This window comes from Panthera onca, chromosome F1 (genome assembly GCF_046562875.1).
Source record: "Panthera onca isolate mPanOnc1 chromosome F1, mPanOnc1 haplotype 2, whole genome shotgun sequence".
NCBI classification, from domain to species: domain Eukaryota; kingdom Metazoa; phylum Chordata; class Mammalia; order Carnivora; family Felidae; genus Panthera; species Panthera onca.
This window is the reverse complement of record NC_138355.1, coordinates 65390744-65404796: the sequence shown is the minus strand read 5'-3', so window position 1 is coordinate 65404796 and position 14053 is coordinate 65390744. Positions and strand designations below refer to the sequence as shown.

General features: G+C 57.8%; 2 protein-coding genes across 7 annotated transcripts in view; one reads left to right on the top strand and one right to left on the bottom strand.

Moving 5' to 3' along the window:
- The window catches only part of NOS1AP (nitric oxide synthase 1 adaptor protein), a 270178-nt gene extending 259316 nt beyond the window's left edge, over positions 1-10862 (top strand). For 4 of the 5 annotated variants that reach the window (XM_078440546.2, XM_078440547.2, XM_078440544.2 and 1 more), the window contains 2 exons: positions 3757-3922; positions 5114-10861. In XM_078440546.2, the coding sequence (XP_078296672.1) occupies positions 3757-3922; positions 5114-5508 (561 nt within the window). In that variant the 3' untranslated portion in view covers positions 5509-10861. Of the gene's footprint in view, positions 1-3756; positions 3923-5113 lie in introns of all 5 variants that reach the window. The other variant, XM_078440548.2, reaches the window with a different exon arrangement.
- Positions 10863-10967: 105 nt separating this feature from the next.
- SPATA46 (spermatogenesis associated 46) lies at positions 10968-14053 on the bottom strand. 2 transcript variants are annotated; one of them, XM_060644471.3, is made up of 4 exons: positions 13823-14053; positions 12450-12563; positions 11466-11599; positions 10968-11384 (listed from the first exon to the last, which is right to left on the bottom strand). In XM_060644471.3, the coding sequence occupies exons 1-4, from the start codon at positions 13923-13925 to the stop codon at positions 11079-11081; spliced, it is 657 nt and encodes a 218-aa protein (XP_060500454.1). In that variant the 5' UTR covers positions 13926-14053; the 3' UTR covers positions 10968-11078. The 2 variants fall into 2 exon arrangements, with proteins under 2 accessions (XP_060500454.1, XP_060500452.1); XM_060644469.3 differs by having other exon boundaries at positions 10968-11599.

Below are 14053 nucleotides of genomic sequence, written 5' to 3'. Positions count from 1 at the left end.
CAAACCAGAGCTGGGACATCGCTGGCACCTTGCATGGCCATGAGCTGGGCCCCTAGAGCTCCAGAATCGGCCTGGGCACCTCGGCTGACTGGCAGTAGTTAAGTAGGCTGGAGTCCTCCACACTTTGCCAGCTCCTGGCCTAGCTTGTGAGTGCACTGTCGCTATTTAAAGATTTCTCCTCTACCCGCTGCCCCTGATGCTTATTCTGAAACCCGTGATTGGTTACTTCTGCTTCGCGATCGTGTGCGCTGTCGATGCAGGAGCCGCACAGAAAACCCTCCACACCCCACCTCTAGGCCCTAGACTGAGCTTTTGTCGTCGTGGCTTCTGCCAGTCCCCAGCACCCCGGGTGCACTGCCCAGTCCCTGCCTTATGCATGCTGAGACAGCGTCACCTGCCTCCGCTGGTGCGTCCGGTGGGGGGGGGGGGGGGGGGGGGAGGGCAAATTGCTGTGGTTCTCTCCACGCCATTTCCATGTGCCTGCTCCCTAACTTCAGCCTGGCCCTGCCCCCACTTCTCACGGAGGAGCTGGAGTCCAGGCAAGTAGGCTGGAGAGCGAGTGGGCAGTGGTCTGGTGTCGCTGGGTGGGCTGAGGGAGGGCGTCCGAACTGGAGGGTGCAGGGCTCAACTCCCACGTGGGGCGCCGTGGCGGGAACGCGGAGCGGGACACCGCACCCCAGCCGTGACCTTCCCACGGACTTCGTCTGTGAAGTGGGATAGTCGTTTGCCAAAGACCCTGTGGTTCTGGAAAGGAGGGGCTGACCCATACCTTTTCAGAAATTAATACGGCCTGCTTTTGCGAAAGGTGTTGAATTCTCAGAAAGAAAAGCATGCCGGATACAAAGAACTGTCCCATCTGGGAGGCGGGAGGGGGCGGTGTCTGCTCCCCGTTCACGTTCACGGTGGAGGAAGCGAGCACACACAGCTAGAGCGGACTGCCCAGAGCCCAGGCTGAAAATCGTGCTGCCCCGTTTCAGTGCCTCGAGGCCAGACCTGTATGTGCAAAACACAGGGACTATTAAGTGACCTCAGATTTAAAAGGAGTCCAGGCTGTTTCGTCGCAGCCTGGCCTGGTTTGGGCTCTGCCGTGGCACGGACTGCCGCGGACAAAGTGATCCTTCTGCCTGATGTCACTTCTGATGGCTGCAGAAGGGCCTGTTGGCGCTGGCTTTAGGGAGCGGTGTGTGCTTTTGCATTCCTGGGGTTTGAAAACACTGGAAATGTTCTGACTCTGCATTTGCAAAGCTAAAATTCTTACTTAATCTGTTCGAGGAGCACTCAGACTCAGGAGCGTTTCTCCTGGCGCTTACTGCCTGAGGGAAGCATTAGATTCAAGGGCCTTTTATGTAGTGATGGCACTCCACCAGGGGAACTGGATTACCTGCAAAAAGAAGCTTCCAACATCCCCCCCCCCTCCCCTCCCCGACCTCGCTTCTGCAGGAGGGGACTCCTCTTGTGTCCCCAGTCCTCATTCTGTGATGTCAGAATGGGAATCTAGGCATTTTCTTCAGTGAGCCTTTGACACATGGCCCCCAGCGCTGACTGCCATGTTCACCAGGATGTGGGATCCTGGATTGCCTGAGCCTCTGGCGGCCCCCTCGGGTGAGAGTTGGAGGAAGTGAGGTCCAGGTGGAAGTGAATTCGCTACAATTGCATAGGGTGTAACCGCCAGACTGGAGCATTCCAGCTCCCGGTCCAGTGCTCCCAAGTGGCCCATTGTCCTGGGATGCGAGTCCCCGAGTCCCTGGTGTGTGTGTAGGGAGCCCGCTGTAGATGCCGATTAGCAGCATCTAGACTTCTCTGCTTTTTCTGTTCATATGCATTGAAAACTTTATCCCACATTTCTGCCTCATGTTTGTTTCACTCCAAAGGAAATAGAAAATGGGATAATTAACCCACCTGCACCGTAGATGCCTTTCAACGATACTCTTGATTGGCGTACGTTACCTTACTCACAGATGGGAGGTTAAGCTTGGCCCTTTCTCAGGAGGCACTTCTGGAGCCTTCCCACAGCAGTTGTTCTGTTTCTGAGAATCAGCAAGATTTGGGGGACTCTCAGGGGAAATACCTCCATGTCTCAGTTTCCAAAGAAAATAAAGGCTTAACAGCCACCCCACCACCTGATACTCCGCTTCAAATATTATTGCCACTTCTTTCCCTGTTCTCCTTGCTCTCTAGATCCTTCCTTAGTTTCCATGAGGCAGCAGATGAGGCTGATTTCTAAACCAAACTGTCACGTCCGTCCTCAGCAGCACCTTATGGAGGACAGATTTACTTTAGACTCCTTACACATCCGCCCCCTGGGGCAAGACAGGCCCAGCCTCGGTAGCCACTAATGGAAAGTGGCAACTAATCTCATTAGTGGCTCCCACATAACCGACTGCGAGGTCAGGTCCTCAAATCTGCCAGGAAGGAAGCAGCTGCTGAATCCAAGAGTGGGAGTCTCCAAGCGTCAGCAGCTGGAAGGGGCAGATGCTGGGCTCGGCAGGTCGCTGGGTCCGGTTGGACGGACCACGGAGCCGATACGGTCCTTTGCTCTCCGACAAAATGTGCAACCCTTTGGAGCAAACCGTTACTGTCTGAGCAAGAGTCGGCTGGCTCTTCCGACCCCTCTCCTGCCCCCACCTGACTCCCCCCAGTCAGCCTGCCTCAGTGTCTCCACTTTATCCACATCGTATTTCCTGGTCCAGGAAAACCCTCTTTTCCACAAGCGGCCTTGGTGTGGGCCAAAATTCGTGAGCTCCGTTTCTTCAGGGACCTTCTGAAAACCCTCCGCGAAGGCCCCTTTATCCACCACTTGGTACAGGAATCAAATGGGTGAACATTGTTGTTGGCTTGTGACTCAGTTTCCTCAAGCTGGGCTCCTGTTACGATCACTCCACCTGTTCCCCTGGGTTTTCTCCCCATACCCGGTTACGCACCGAGAACAGACCCTCCGGGGCCCCGAGCACACTGTATGTGCCCTCACCAGCTGCTCTACCGTGTATGAGGACAGTGGATGAGGGTCCTCTCTCTCCCACAGTGGGCGGCTCTGTAAACCGTTCACCTCCACCCTTCTGGGCTTGTGGGAGGAGGCCTGGCTGTGAATCAGTCAGCAGGCGTGTGACCCCTACCAGGTATAAGGCACAGTCCAAGGTGCTGTGACAAATGAAAAGGGGCTGGATGGTCAGGGAAAGAGGCCAGTACCCACAGATGGGAAAGAACAGACTTTATCACGACCGCCTCACTAATGAGGGGACTCTGTAGGACTTCTGGTTTCCCAGCACGTGTGGGCACGAGGAAGGGGAGAGGAAAGCCCGAGGAGGGGTTTGCTGTGACACTGTTCTTAGCTACTGGCTCAGCGTTTGAGTTTCCGTTTTCCTTTCTTAAAGGACACGATGAGCGAAAGGCACCTCCGTCCACGTGGCGGTCACATGTTAGTTGTCAAACCTGATGGGGCGCAGGGGCTGGGGCTCGGCATTTCCCTTCCTCTTGTGCTTGCTGCCGGGCCCTGAGTGGTATCTGAGTGACAAGCCACAGCCCTCCCTCGGGAGATGCAAAGAGGCGCACGGGGCCGGGCACCCGGCTTCTTTGGGCTGCTGCTCCGAATGACGAGCCCAGGTGCCCACGTGTCCCCGGAAGGGCTTCTTCCTCGTGAATGGAACATGGCAGGTGTCTCTGGTCCCAGCCGTTCCCCCGGTGACTCTCGTTTGCATTCATCTCTCTCTCTCCTCTCTGTCCTGTCCTCTCCGCCTCTTCTCTCCCTCCCGTCTGCAGGTTCACTTGCTGAAGGACCAGCTGGCTGCCGAGGCCGCCGCGCGGCTGGAGGCCCAGGCCCGAGTGCACCAGCTCCTGCTGCAGAACAAGGACATGCTCCAGCACATCTCCCTGCTGGTCAAGCAGGTACAGGAGCTGGAGCTGAAGCTATCGGGACAGAGTGCGAGTAAGTGAGGGCCCCGCCCAGCCTCCCCGCCCTCCATGGAGGCTCTGGAAAACCCACGTGCTTTTCTCTGAAGCTCTTGGTGGTGTTTCGTTAGACCCCTGACTCGCCCCGGCATTCCAGCAGGAAACATAAGGCAGCTCTGTCTGTCCTGTCCACACGCTTTGTGGAATTGCAAAACGGCAGGGCTAGCGAGGGTCTGGGCCCCGTCTCGTCCAGCATCCAGACTTGACCTTGAATGTCCCCAGGAGTCACTGCCACGAATTCATCCAGGCTCCCCCTCCTCAAAAAGGGCTCGGACGCTCGTCCTAAGGCAGCCCGTTTCAGTGTATTTCCATTGAAATCTACTGAGCACCTATCATGTCCTGCTGTCTGGGAGCTCTGGGGAGGACCTCACGCACCCTGCACTATACATTTCGCACCTCTGTAGCATAGAGCAGGCTGGTAGCCGTCGTCTACTTAGCAGATAGGGCAGGAAAGAACCGGCCAGATAGCGTTGCTGGTGAGTGACAGAGTTGCCCGGCACCCGGCCTGAGAAGCCCGGCCGCCTCCAGGCTGGACTGGGAGGTACTAGAAGGCAGCACACATCTCCGGGCCTTTCTTTTGTTTATCCGTGGCCTGTAAGCATTCTCCAGATGTGTGTAGGCTGAGGGCCAGTGTAGATGCCCTGGTCCTCTTTTGTGCCAGAAACGATGCTAGAGTTTCAGACACGTGATCTCCTATAATCCTTGTAGTAGTAGATGTTGTTACGCCCATTTTATGGATGAGACAGACTCAAACAGGTTAAGGAGCTGGCTCAAGGTTACAGGACCAGCAAGGTGTGGGTCACACCCGAGATTCAAAGCCAGGCGTGACTGCCAAACCAATGCTTTTCCTCTTTGCCCAGTGGTTCCCCCAGACTATCCCATAACTTCTTAAAGAATGAGTATTCCCAGGTCCAACCCATGGAGATCACGATCGGGGGATCTGGGCAGGGCTGGGGCCCTTGTTAAAGCAGCACCAAGGTCTGGATTGGGACCCGCTGCACTTCACCGCCCCAGAAGTCTGGCCCTCTCGATGGGTACCTCCTTCAGGGTCGCAGGCTGGTGTCCCCGGTGCCCCTCCCGCCCCTCCCCCCCCCCCCCCTCCCAGCCCGGCGGGCTGCCTCACTGACCCGGCCTCCTGTGCTCTTGTGCCCCCCCCCCCCCCCTCCAGTGGGCTCCCAGGACAGCTTGCTGGAGATCACCTTCCGCTCCGGAGGCCTGCCGGTGCTCTGCGACCCCACCACCCCGCAGCCGGAGGACCTGCCCTCGCCGCCCCCGGGCGCGGGCCTGGCCGAGCTGGCGCACCCCGCCGGCAGCCCCCTAGGTAGGCGCGATCGCCTGGTGAAGCTGGAGTGCTTCCGCTTCCTGCCGCCGCCCGCGGGCCCGCTGCTGGGCGGCCTGGAGCTCCTCCGGTTCCGCGAGTCGGGCATCGCCTCGGAGTACGAGTCCAACACGGACGAGAGCGAGGAGCGCGACTCGTGGTCCCAGGAGGAGCTGCCGCGCCTGCTGAACGTCCTGCAGAGGCAGGAGCTGGGCGACAGCCTGGACGATGAGATCGCCGTGTAGGGCGGCCCGGGGCGCAGGGGCGGGGGGCGGGGCCCGGGGGGGGCTGTTTCGGGCTGGGCGCACCGCCGAGGATGCCCGCGCGGCGGAGGGCGGTGAGGACCCTGGCGACCGGAGACTTTGGCTCCAGCCGGGGGGGCCCCCCCCCCCGGAGAGCCTGCCGTTTCAGGAAAGGATTAGGATTTTGCTTTGGAAGGTGACACAGGGGAGCACTGGGACTCCCACAGGTCATTCGGCCCCTCTCTCCTATTTGTGACTTTGGAGGAGGGGGGGCAGGGCCTTCCAGGACCCGTGGCTTTGGGAGAGGGTCCCTCGCGAGGACCACCGGGCTGCTGAAGGACCGCTGGCGCCAGCTGCTTCATCAGGCTCCTCTGCCCTGGCCTGGCCTGGCCTGTGATGCCCGGGTAGCCCCCTCCTGCCCCACCTCAAGGCCCCACTGTGAAGGGAAGCCGTCGGGTACCTTCTGGGGTACTGTGCATCTGGGTGTCCAGGATAATACCCGTTGCCTGACCACCCGCCCCAGACCTTATGGGACGAATTCCTTCTCCAGGCCCTCGTGGAGAGAACAGAGGCTGAATGCTCTGGGCTGTAAGTGACAGGGTAGAGCTTTCGGTGTGAGCGCCGTGTTGGGATGTGTCACATCGGGGAAGCTTCCGGATGAGTTGAATCTGGACATCTTCTCCAGCTGGATGTTAGGTGTTGCTTCCAGGGACATTGAGCGTTTAACATCAGTCAGGCCGGGGCTGTGAAAAGCCCTCGGGGAGGGCAGTCTCTTTGCTGCCACAGATGCCTTAGGTCTGATTCTTCGCTGTGGAAGTCCTGCCCCCATCCTGCAAGCCCAGCTCGCCCTTCCCTCCTCTGCGTCCTGCCTCAGGGGGCTCTGCCAGCTGAGGCCTCTCGTGGCACCCTCACCTCGGAGAAAGCCTCAGAGACCCAGAGCCACCACCCCCTCCAAGCCTTACCTCTCAACCTGTCCCCTCCACTGGGCAGTTGTGGTCCCTTTTTACTGCAAACAAATACAGGCCAGTAGCTGAGACTGTTTATTTCCTCTCTTCAGAATCACTGCCACTTAGGTCAGGGACCACAGCCACGTCACCCTTGACCCATCCCTGTGGGTGCGTGCCTCGAGCACACCTGTAAAAAGTGCCACGTGCAGTTGTCTTGTCTTGGACCATCTCAGCCTTGTCTAGAGATTACCACCCGGTACTGCATGCTGATGGGGGCACGGAGGACAAGTTCCTTCTGTGACCATTAGACTCTAGCGCCCGTGAACAGATTTAACGATGCCTAAAGAGCGAGAGCCGAGCCATGCTAGTGTCACGTGTTTGGGGAAATCAGCCTTCATCCGGGACAACGAGCGACAGACCCAGCCTGCAGTGTTCTTTGAGGGTTAGCTGGTAAGGACGTGGTGATCCAAAACACAGAGCGCTTCGGCCCTGACTCGGCCTTACAGTTTTGGTAAATGAAAGTGTAGCCCTTCTCTTAAGCAGCTGGATTCCCTCTTAGCTAGAAAGTCCAAATGAAATAAACGCAGCTTTATGTTAGCCTCCCTTGGTGCACCAGGGTATCAGCAGAATTAGGATGGGGTGTGTGCGGATAACGCGTGCATGTGTGTGCGTGTGTGTTTGCGCGTGTGTGTACGTGTATGCACAGGTGCCCACGCGAGGGAACGTGTGTACGTGGTGTGTGGGCTTGTAAGAAGTGGCCAGAGAGAAGAGACGGGGAATCTTCAGGGTCTTTGAACGAAGCAGAATTGTGTTCTTTTCCTAACGTGTTTTTAGTTGGAGAGGGGTGGTTGTGTTTGTTTTACCGTATTTTCTAATTAACCATTGGATGGCAGGTAGGTCCAGATACACAAGGGAAGGAAGAACCAGGAAGGTAAGAGCCACAAACTGAAGGAGCGACGGCCGGAGTCTGGTGTGGCCGAGCCTGGCCGGCTCACCAGATCCTCCGCTGGTTGTGACCCCCTCAGAGCGTGGGAATTTTGAGTGTTCCAGAGCGTGAAAGGTCTGGCTTCTTGAGGCTTCCCCTGCCTTCCCCTGCGTGTCAGCAGGAGCTGAGGGGGAAGCCAGGGGGCCAGTGGACTGGCTTTGTGGACCGTGGCAGGAGAGGGGGTGAGGAATGGGTGGGGAATGGTCTCTGAAGGGTCTCGGAAAGCTTGCGAAGCGAAAGAAGAACGGAAATTTAGGAGAGATGAAAGAATCAGAGAGACGAGTTTTCTGTACCACTGACTCAGGACCCGTTTGGGACCCTTGCCCTCGGACGCTCCGTAGTGGTTTCCGCCTGCCTCGGCCCCAGCCTTCCCCCAGACGGGGCCTTTGCCGGAGATCGGTTTGCGTGCCGGCGCCTTCCCCAGTTTGAGCCACAGCAGCACACGGGGCGTGTGGAGATGACGGGACAGATCTAGGGACCCTGGCGATTCACCAGCCACTGGGCAGGAAAGAGAACATCGCAGACCTGATTTCCCAGCGATGGCCCCCTCTCCTTCTCCCTCCTTTCTTCTTGCTCTGCTCACTCAACTCCTGCCTTCCTCTTTTTATCCTTCCTCTGTCCACGGAGGACAAGTGGACGCCAGGGGCGCCTACCTTACTGGTGCCTGCCTCAACCTACCCCGGGTGCCAGCCGACTTCCGGGCTATCACAGTTGCAGAGCCAGCAAAGAATTTCTCTGCACAGGATGGACTGTATATTGCGATGAAAGTGATATTCCTTATATCCCTGCTTGTATCAGTGCTCTCTGTGAAGCCCCTTCGTAGCCTCCCTTCTCCCAATGGCTCCTGTGTAGGACTCGTGTTCCTTTTATTTCCTCTCTGCCTGACTGCCTCCTCTCACCCCACCAACCCTGAGCCCTCTACTTTCTAAAACTGTTGTGTCATTAACTCTGTTGGTTCAACTCTCTGGGAAAAGATTCTCTGTTCATGTAAGTGCACTTACTCCCTGGATGTTGTCACTAGTCTAGTGGCTTTTGCTAAATAAACCTTTCTGATTTCTAAAAGCTTTTCCATGGTCTTTTCTTGCTTCTTCTATCCCACCTGCTGCCTGACCTCCCCTCCCTCCCACCCCACTTCCCAAGCCAGCGGCCATCAGCTCTGCGACACACAGTTCTCAAGGGTTGTGGTGTTCAGAAAACAAAGAGGGGAGGAAAGCGGTGCCTTCGGCTACAGTTTGTATAGACCAGCCTTGCGGGATCAGGTTCTACGGTAGTTACGATCCGAGGATGATTTTGCTTCCCCGGGGGACGTGTGACCTTTGGTTGTCACGACTGGGGGAAGGATGCTTTTGACGTTTAGTGGGTAGAAGCCAGAGATGTTTGCTAAATATCCTACGATGCACAGGTCAACCCCCACCCCTTCCCCCCACCCCCACAGCAGAAGCATCCAGCCCCAATGTCAGTAGTGCTGAGGCTGAGAGACCCTGGGCTTGTGCCCGTTTTTTCAGACTCTCCCAACCCCGGGTCTTTTGAAACTCCAGGCATCCTTGGCATATCAGCAAGTGTTGGGTGCTTGAGAAAGTACATCATAGATGTTTTCGGATATAACTCCAATCACCCAGAGTATAAAATTTCATTGACCCCCTGACTACACGTCTGAAATATGCATGGGATTCTGACTGGAGTCAAAGCTGGCCCCTCTGCACACCTACCTGCAAACATCATGATGTCACTGCGGCACAGCTCAGTGGGAGAGCCCTCCCTGGCTCGTGGGCTCTCAGCTTTCCTGCCAGGGGTAGAAACGAAAGGGAGGTGCAGTGCTAGCCAGGGAAGAGCGTCCGAGAACTAGAAGCCACCGTCCTGGAAACCAGTTACGTTGGCCAGAGCTCTGAGCCCTTTGGAAGGCAGAGGGTTTGTTGAACCTGGTACTTTGTAAGGCCCAGCTCTGCGGGAAAGCTGCGAGTCCGATCTGCCAGCTCCTCACGCCCTTTAGCCCCTTACTGACTGAGCGAATGGAACGCAGCCTCGTTTTCTCATCTGTAAAATGGGGATAGAACCTGCCAAGTAAAGCGATAACGAAGAGTAAATGAGGTTGCATTTTAAAGGCAGAGCGCCTGGCAGGGGCTCAGGGCACCCCTAGCGCTTACCTTCTGATTGGCTGGGGGAGGGGAGGTTGTACCCGTTACCCGTTGGTCAGTGCAGTTGTGTGCTGGGTTGTGTTTTCGGTGTGGTGAAGCATTACTCAGACCTCCGCCTTGAGACAGCAGGGCAGTGGGGGGGGGGGGGGGGGTGGCAACGATGCTATTAAACGTGAAAGGCAGAGAGCACCTGTCTTTGCACTCAAGCACCTGCCAAGGTGACGGGTAACATGTGCCATGGCCCTTGAGCTCGATCCCCTGTGCCTGTGATATGGGTGCCCTGGTGGAGGGAGTGCGGGTTGGGCAGAGGATGTGCAGCCAGACAAAAGCTGATTCGTCTCCTGACTCTCCCACAGACCAAGGTAAGGCCACAAGGTCCCCGTGTGGGCCCCTCCCTTACTCCCTCAAGAGCCCCGTCGAGGGGACACACATGCGCGGTGATGCATGTCAGGGGCATCTTCAAGGGCTTGGGTGGCCTTTCCCTTTAAGGAAACAGGAAGTCAGAGTGAGGACTCCTTTGGTCTCTCCCCTGGGGGGTCCAGGAGTGATGTCAGGCCTGCCTAGAGAGACCACCCACCCCAGAGTGGACCGGCTGGGACCCTGGAGTCCACGGTTCAAGTACACTCTTAGACTCTGGCTGGGTTGGTCGAGAAGGGGGGCGGGGGAGAGCGGGTGGGGAATGTTCTCACGGTGTGGGACATGATGGGATTTGAGCCCAGCCTCTCTCAAAAGAACCACAAATGATATTTTCGCAGGACAGGATTAAGCAGAGACAGCTCTCCTGAACCAGAAGGTGAGGCTTCGGGAAAACTTCCTACATGATCACCGGAAGGGCAAGGGGAGAGCCTCTACCCTGACCTGTCCGTACGCAGGGGCCCTGTGTCCCCCCGGTTCTACCCCTCAGGAGCTCGAACACCTGAGAAGCTTTCAGACTGTGCGGAAGTCTTTCCGGGGAAGCTTCCCTGTGCCAACAGGAAAGGGTGGGCAACTCTCTCCCCACTTGGGGGGTGGGGCAGGGACTGACTGACCACGGGGGACCAGCAAGGGGGCCAGGATCTGAGGGCAGTGTTCTCATACCTGAGCTCCACTGGAATCACCTGGAGGGCTGGTCAGAGCACAGATGGCTGGCCTACCCCCGGAGTTTCTGATTGTGTGCATCTGAGACGGGCCTGAGATTTCATTCCTAGCAAATTCCCTGGGGATGCTGACACTGCGGATCTGGGCACCTCACTTTGAAAAGCACCCTGTAGAGGCTCTTCCCAACCTTGAGGAGGAGAGGGGCGGGGGAGGGGGGTGGCGAGGGGTGGAGAGGTGGGCCTGGTGTTGCTAAGCCACCGTTAGCCACAGGGAAATGGGACGGGGCCCCTGGGAAGGAGAGCAGGCGGACCAGGCGACCTCAGACGTGACAGAAGGCTGTGGCCAGTGTCGGTTTATTGACATCTCTCCGGAGGCGGAAACAGGCTCCGTCGCCTCTTCGCCGAGGCGTCCGCTCACCATCCCGCGGGCCTACTTGAAGGCCTGGCAGCTGCGGGAGGAGAGCCTGTCCCCCGGCCGCGCCTTCTCCTTGCCCCAGAGGGTCTTGAGCTTGCGGTAGTACACCTTGCAGCTGAAGCCCTCCCGGAAGCCCCCCTTGATGTGACTCTTGAGGGAGTGCAGCGTGGGGTACATGCGGCAGCAGGCTGCGCACTTGTAGCCGCTCTGCTGGGCGGGGTGCCACCTGGCGGCCTTCAGGATGTCCTGGGACGTGACGCCGTCCGTGGAGGCCAGGCCGTGCCCGGATTTCTTGGCGGCCTCCCGGGGCCAGGCGTCCTCCTGGGAGGAAGAGGACGAGCAGATGCTCTCAGCCGGGTCCTCGGGCAGGCAGCCGTCCCCCCTGCCCTTGTCCCGCTGCACCTCTGGGAAGCTGTAGGCCTCCAGGTGGCTCTCTTGGTCCGTGCAGACGAAGTAGCTGTAAGGGGAGAACCAGGGCCGGTAGACAGTGCAGCCCCGCCGGGGCTCCCTGGTCTGGGGGTCCCCCAAAAGGCAGTCTGCAGAGGAAGACAGGGGTGGGTGTGAGCGGGAGGCCCGGAGCGGCCAGAGGCCACGGGAGAAGCAGACAGGCAGGAGGGCCGGGCCTGGGGTCGGGTGGCCTCTGTCCCACCTTGACTGCAGTTGTTGTTGTTTTTTTGAAGTGTATTTATTTTTGAGAGTGAGCAGGGTAAAGGCAGAGGTGGGGGGGGGGGGGGTGGGGCGGAGAGAATCCCAAGCAGGTTCTGTACTGTTAGCAGGGAGCCCGATGCGGGGCTCGAACTCAAGAAAATGAGATTATGACCTGAGCCAAAACCAAGAGTCGGGCACTTGACCGGCTGAGCCACCCAGGCGCCCCCCCCACCCCCACTGCTGTTCGGAGAGCAGGTGGCACCCGGGGGGGGTGGGGTGGGGGGTAGCCCTTGAAGGCATTCCTTCCTGCCGCTCGCAGCTCCACGAGTGGCAGCTTGATCTCTGGGCGGTGGAGAGTGCCTTCGTTCACTAAGCCTTGACATTTGTCAGGTGCCTCCCTCCCTGCAGACAGCTTTCCTCTGCGTCCTCCGAGGAGACGGGCAGGGGGCTCAGCCAACAGCCAGACGTCTGGCTTCCTGCAGTCTGTTTCCCACCACCCATGGTTGTGGCCATTTTTCCGGCCTCAACACCTGTCTTCCCGTAACAACCCGAGCAGGCCGAGGCCCCTGTGCCACCCCCGCGTGAGAGGCAGGCGAGGAGAAGCGGGGCCCCTCCAGGCCTGTGGGGTGTCCGCTCCAGGAAGGACGAGGCAGGAGACCACAGGGGAAAAGGCGCCCTCCAGCAGTCCTTGCCCCTCCAGCCTCTCCCGTGTGCCCGCCAGGGCGGAGAAGGCCTCACCTGGAGAGAGAACCGTGTTCTGCACCCCATGCCGGAGAGCGCTGCCGAAGTACTGGGGTGACAGGGCCTGAGCTGGGCTGGGCGCCTCCGTGAGTAACGCGGTCTTTGCGATGTCTGGGTTACAGAAGAAACACTCTGGTGAGCTGACGTGGAAGTCCTCGTCTTGGTGACCCCCCTCCCCGACATGCCTAGAGGCTCCACCTTGGGACCCTATGACCTCGCAAAGCCAAAGAGAAACCATGCCCTCTTTTGTACCCAGATAGGCAGAACTGTTCTGGGTGGCATCCCGGGGAATTCCAAATGGGGCATTTTTGTTGATCTGGGGAAGATTCTCTCCAAAGGAGAATTTGAGATGCAGACCGATGGACAGCTTTCTGCCTGGCCCGCCTTTCTCCTGACCTTCCTGCAGCTCGCTCTGTGTGCATGTGTGTGTGTGCGTGTGTGTGCGTGTGTGTGTGTGTGTGTGTGTGTGTGCGCACGTCTGCCTGCCTGCCTGCCTGCCTGCCTGTGTGTCTGTCTTCGTTCTGCATTCCAGCCTCTGGGCTCGCTCCAGGATCCAAGGGAGGGAGTCTAGTCATGGACCCCATATCCCGCATAGGTTACATGGTCCCTTTGATGATGAGAAGCCAGTGTCTCCGAACGAAACCTCTCTCACCCGTAGGCAGGGAGCGCTTGGGTGGCCCCTGGATGGCTGCTAGCGCCTGATAATAAGCCAGCCTGCTTCAAATCTCAGAGTGGTATCTGTGCTCCATTTGAGAAACCAACCTTTAAGGGTCCTCTGCCCGGCATATGGATACTGAGGAGACCCAGCTCCTCCGTAGAGCAGCCCCCTCAAGCTGTAATGTGCACACTTCTCCAGGGATCACCCGGAGGTCTTGTTAAACACACAGGCTCTGCCTCAGCAGTCCTGGGGGCGGCCTGAAATTCTGCATTTCTAACAACCGCCCAGGTGATGCCCACGTGGATGCCCCACAGACCACACTGTGAGGAGTGAGTCCTCAGAGGTCCGTGTTTATTCCATGATGTCCTCAGTGACCCTGCCTCTTAGGCTCCTACTGATGGATTGGAGAGTCTTCTCCAGCTTGTCAAAACAGGCCTGAACCTGGCACATACCCTACATAGACTGTCACCTGAGATTCTAGAAGAAAAAGAATTTTTTGAGAACAAATGTTTCCCCATCCTTCCCTTGCCGGAAATGAATAAACGGCAGGGACTACTTACCGTGAATGCAGCATTTTGAAAAATTATTTTCTCCCCGTGTGTAATTTGCCTGTCTCACTAAATCGTAGTCCTGTAACATGATCTGGTGGAGGACTCAATTAAAAGCTTCCGAAAAACCACATTTTTGTGGCCCTAGTGGCACCGGAGTTTACCTGGCAAGCTGGTGGCATGTGAGGACATAATGTCAGGAAACGCGCTCAGGGCAGAGGAAGAGATTCGAGGTCCAGAGATGCTGAGGAGTGAGAAGTTCTCCATGTTGTGACTACCATAGGGTATGGAGATTATGCACCTGTTCCCAAGAGGCTGTTTGGGTTGTCCAGACGATAAACATTCTGAGTGCCGTTGACATCACAAGGTCACCTGATTCCACTCCCCAGCTAGGG

Excerpts from the sequence above, each read along its gene's own strand:
- SPATA46 (XM_060644469.3), bottom strand. The coding sequence starts at position 13,925 with ATGGAGAACTTCTCACTCCTCAGCATCTCTGGACCTCGAATCTCTTCC. Across the intron at positions 12,564-13,822 it reads ACATGCCACCAGCTTGCCAG|ACATCGCAAAGACCGCGTTA; the intron begins GTAAACTCCGGT and ends TCTGTAACCCAG. Across the intron at positions 11,600-12,449 it reads GAACACGGTTCTCTCTCCAG|ACTGCCTTTTGGGGGACCCC; the intron begins GTGAGGCCTTCT and ends CTTCCTCTGCAG.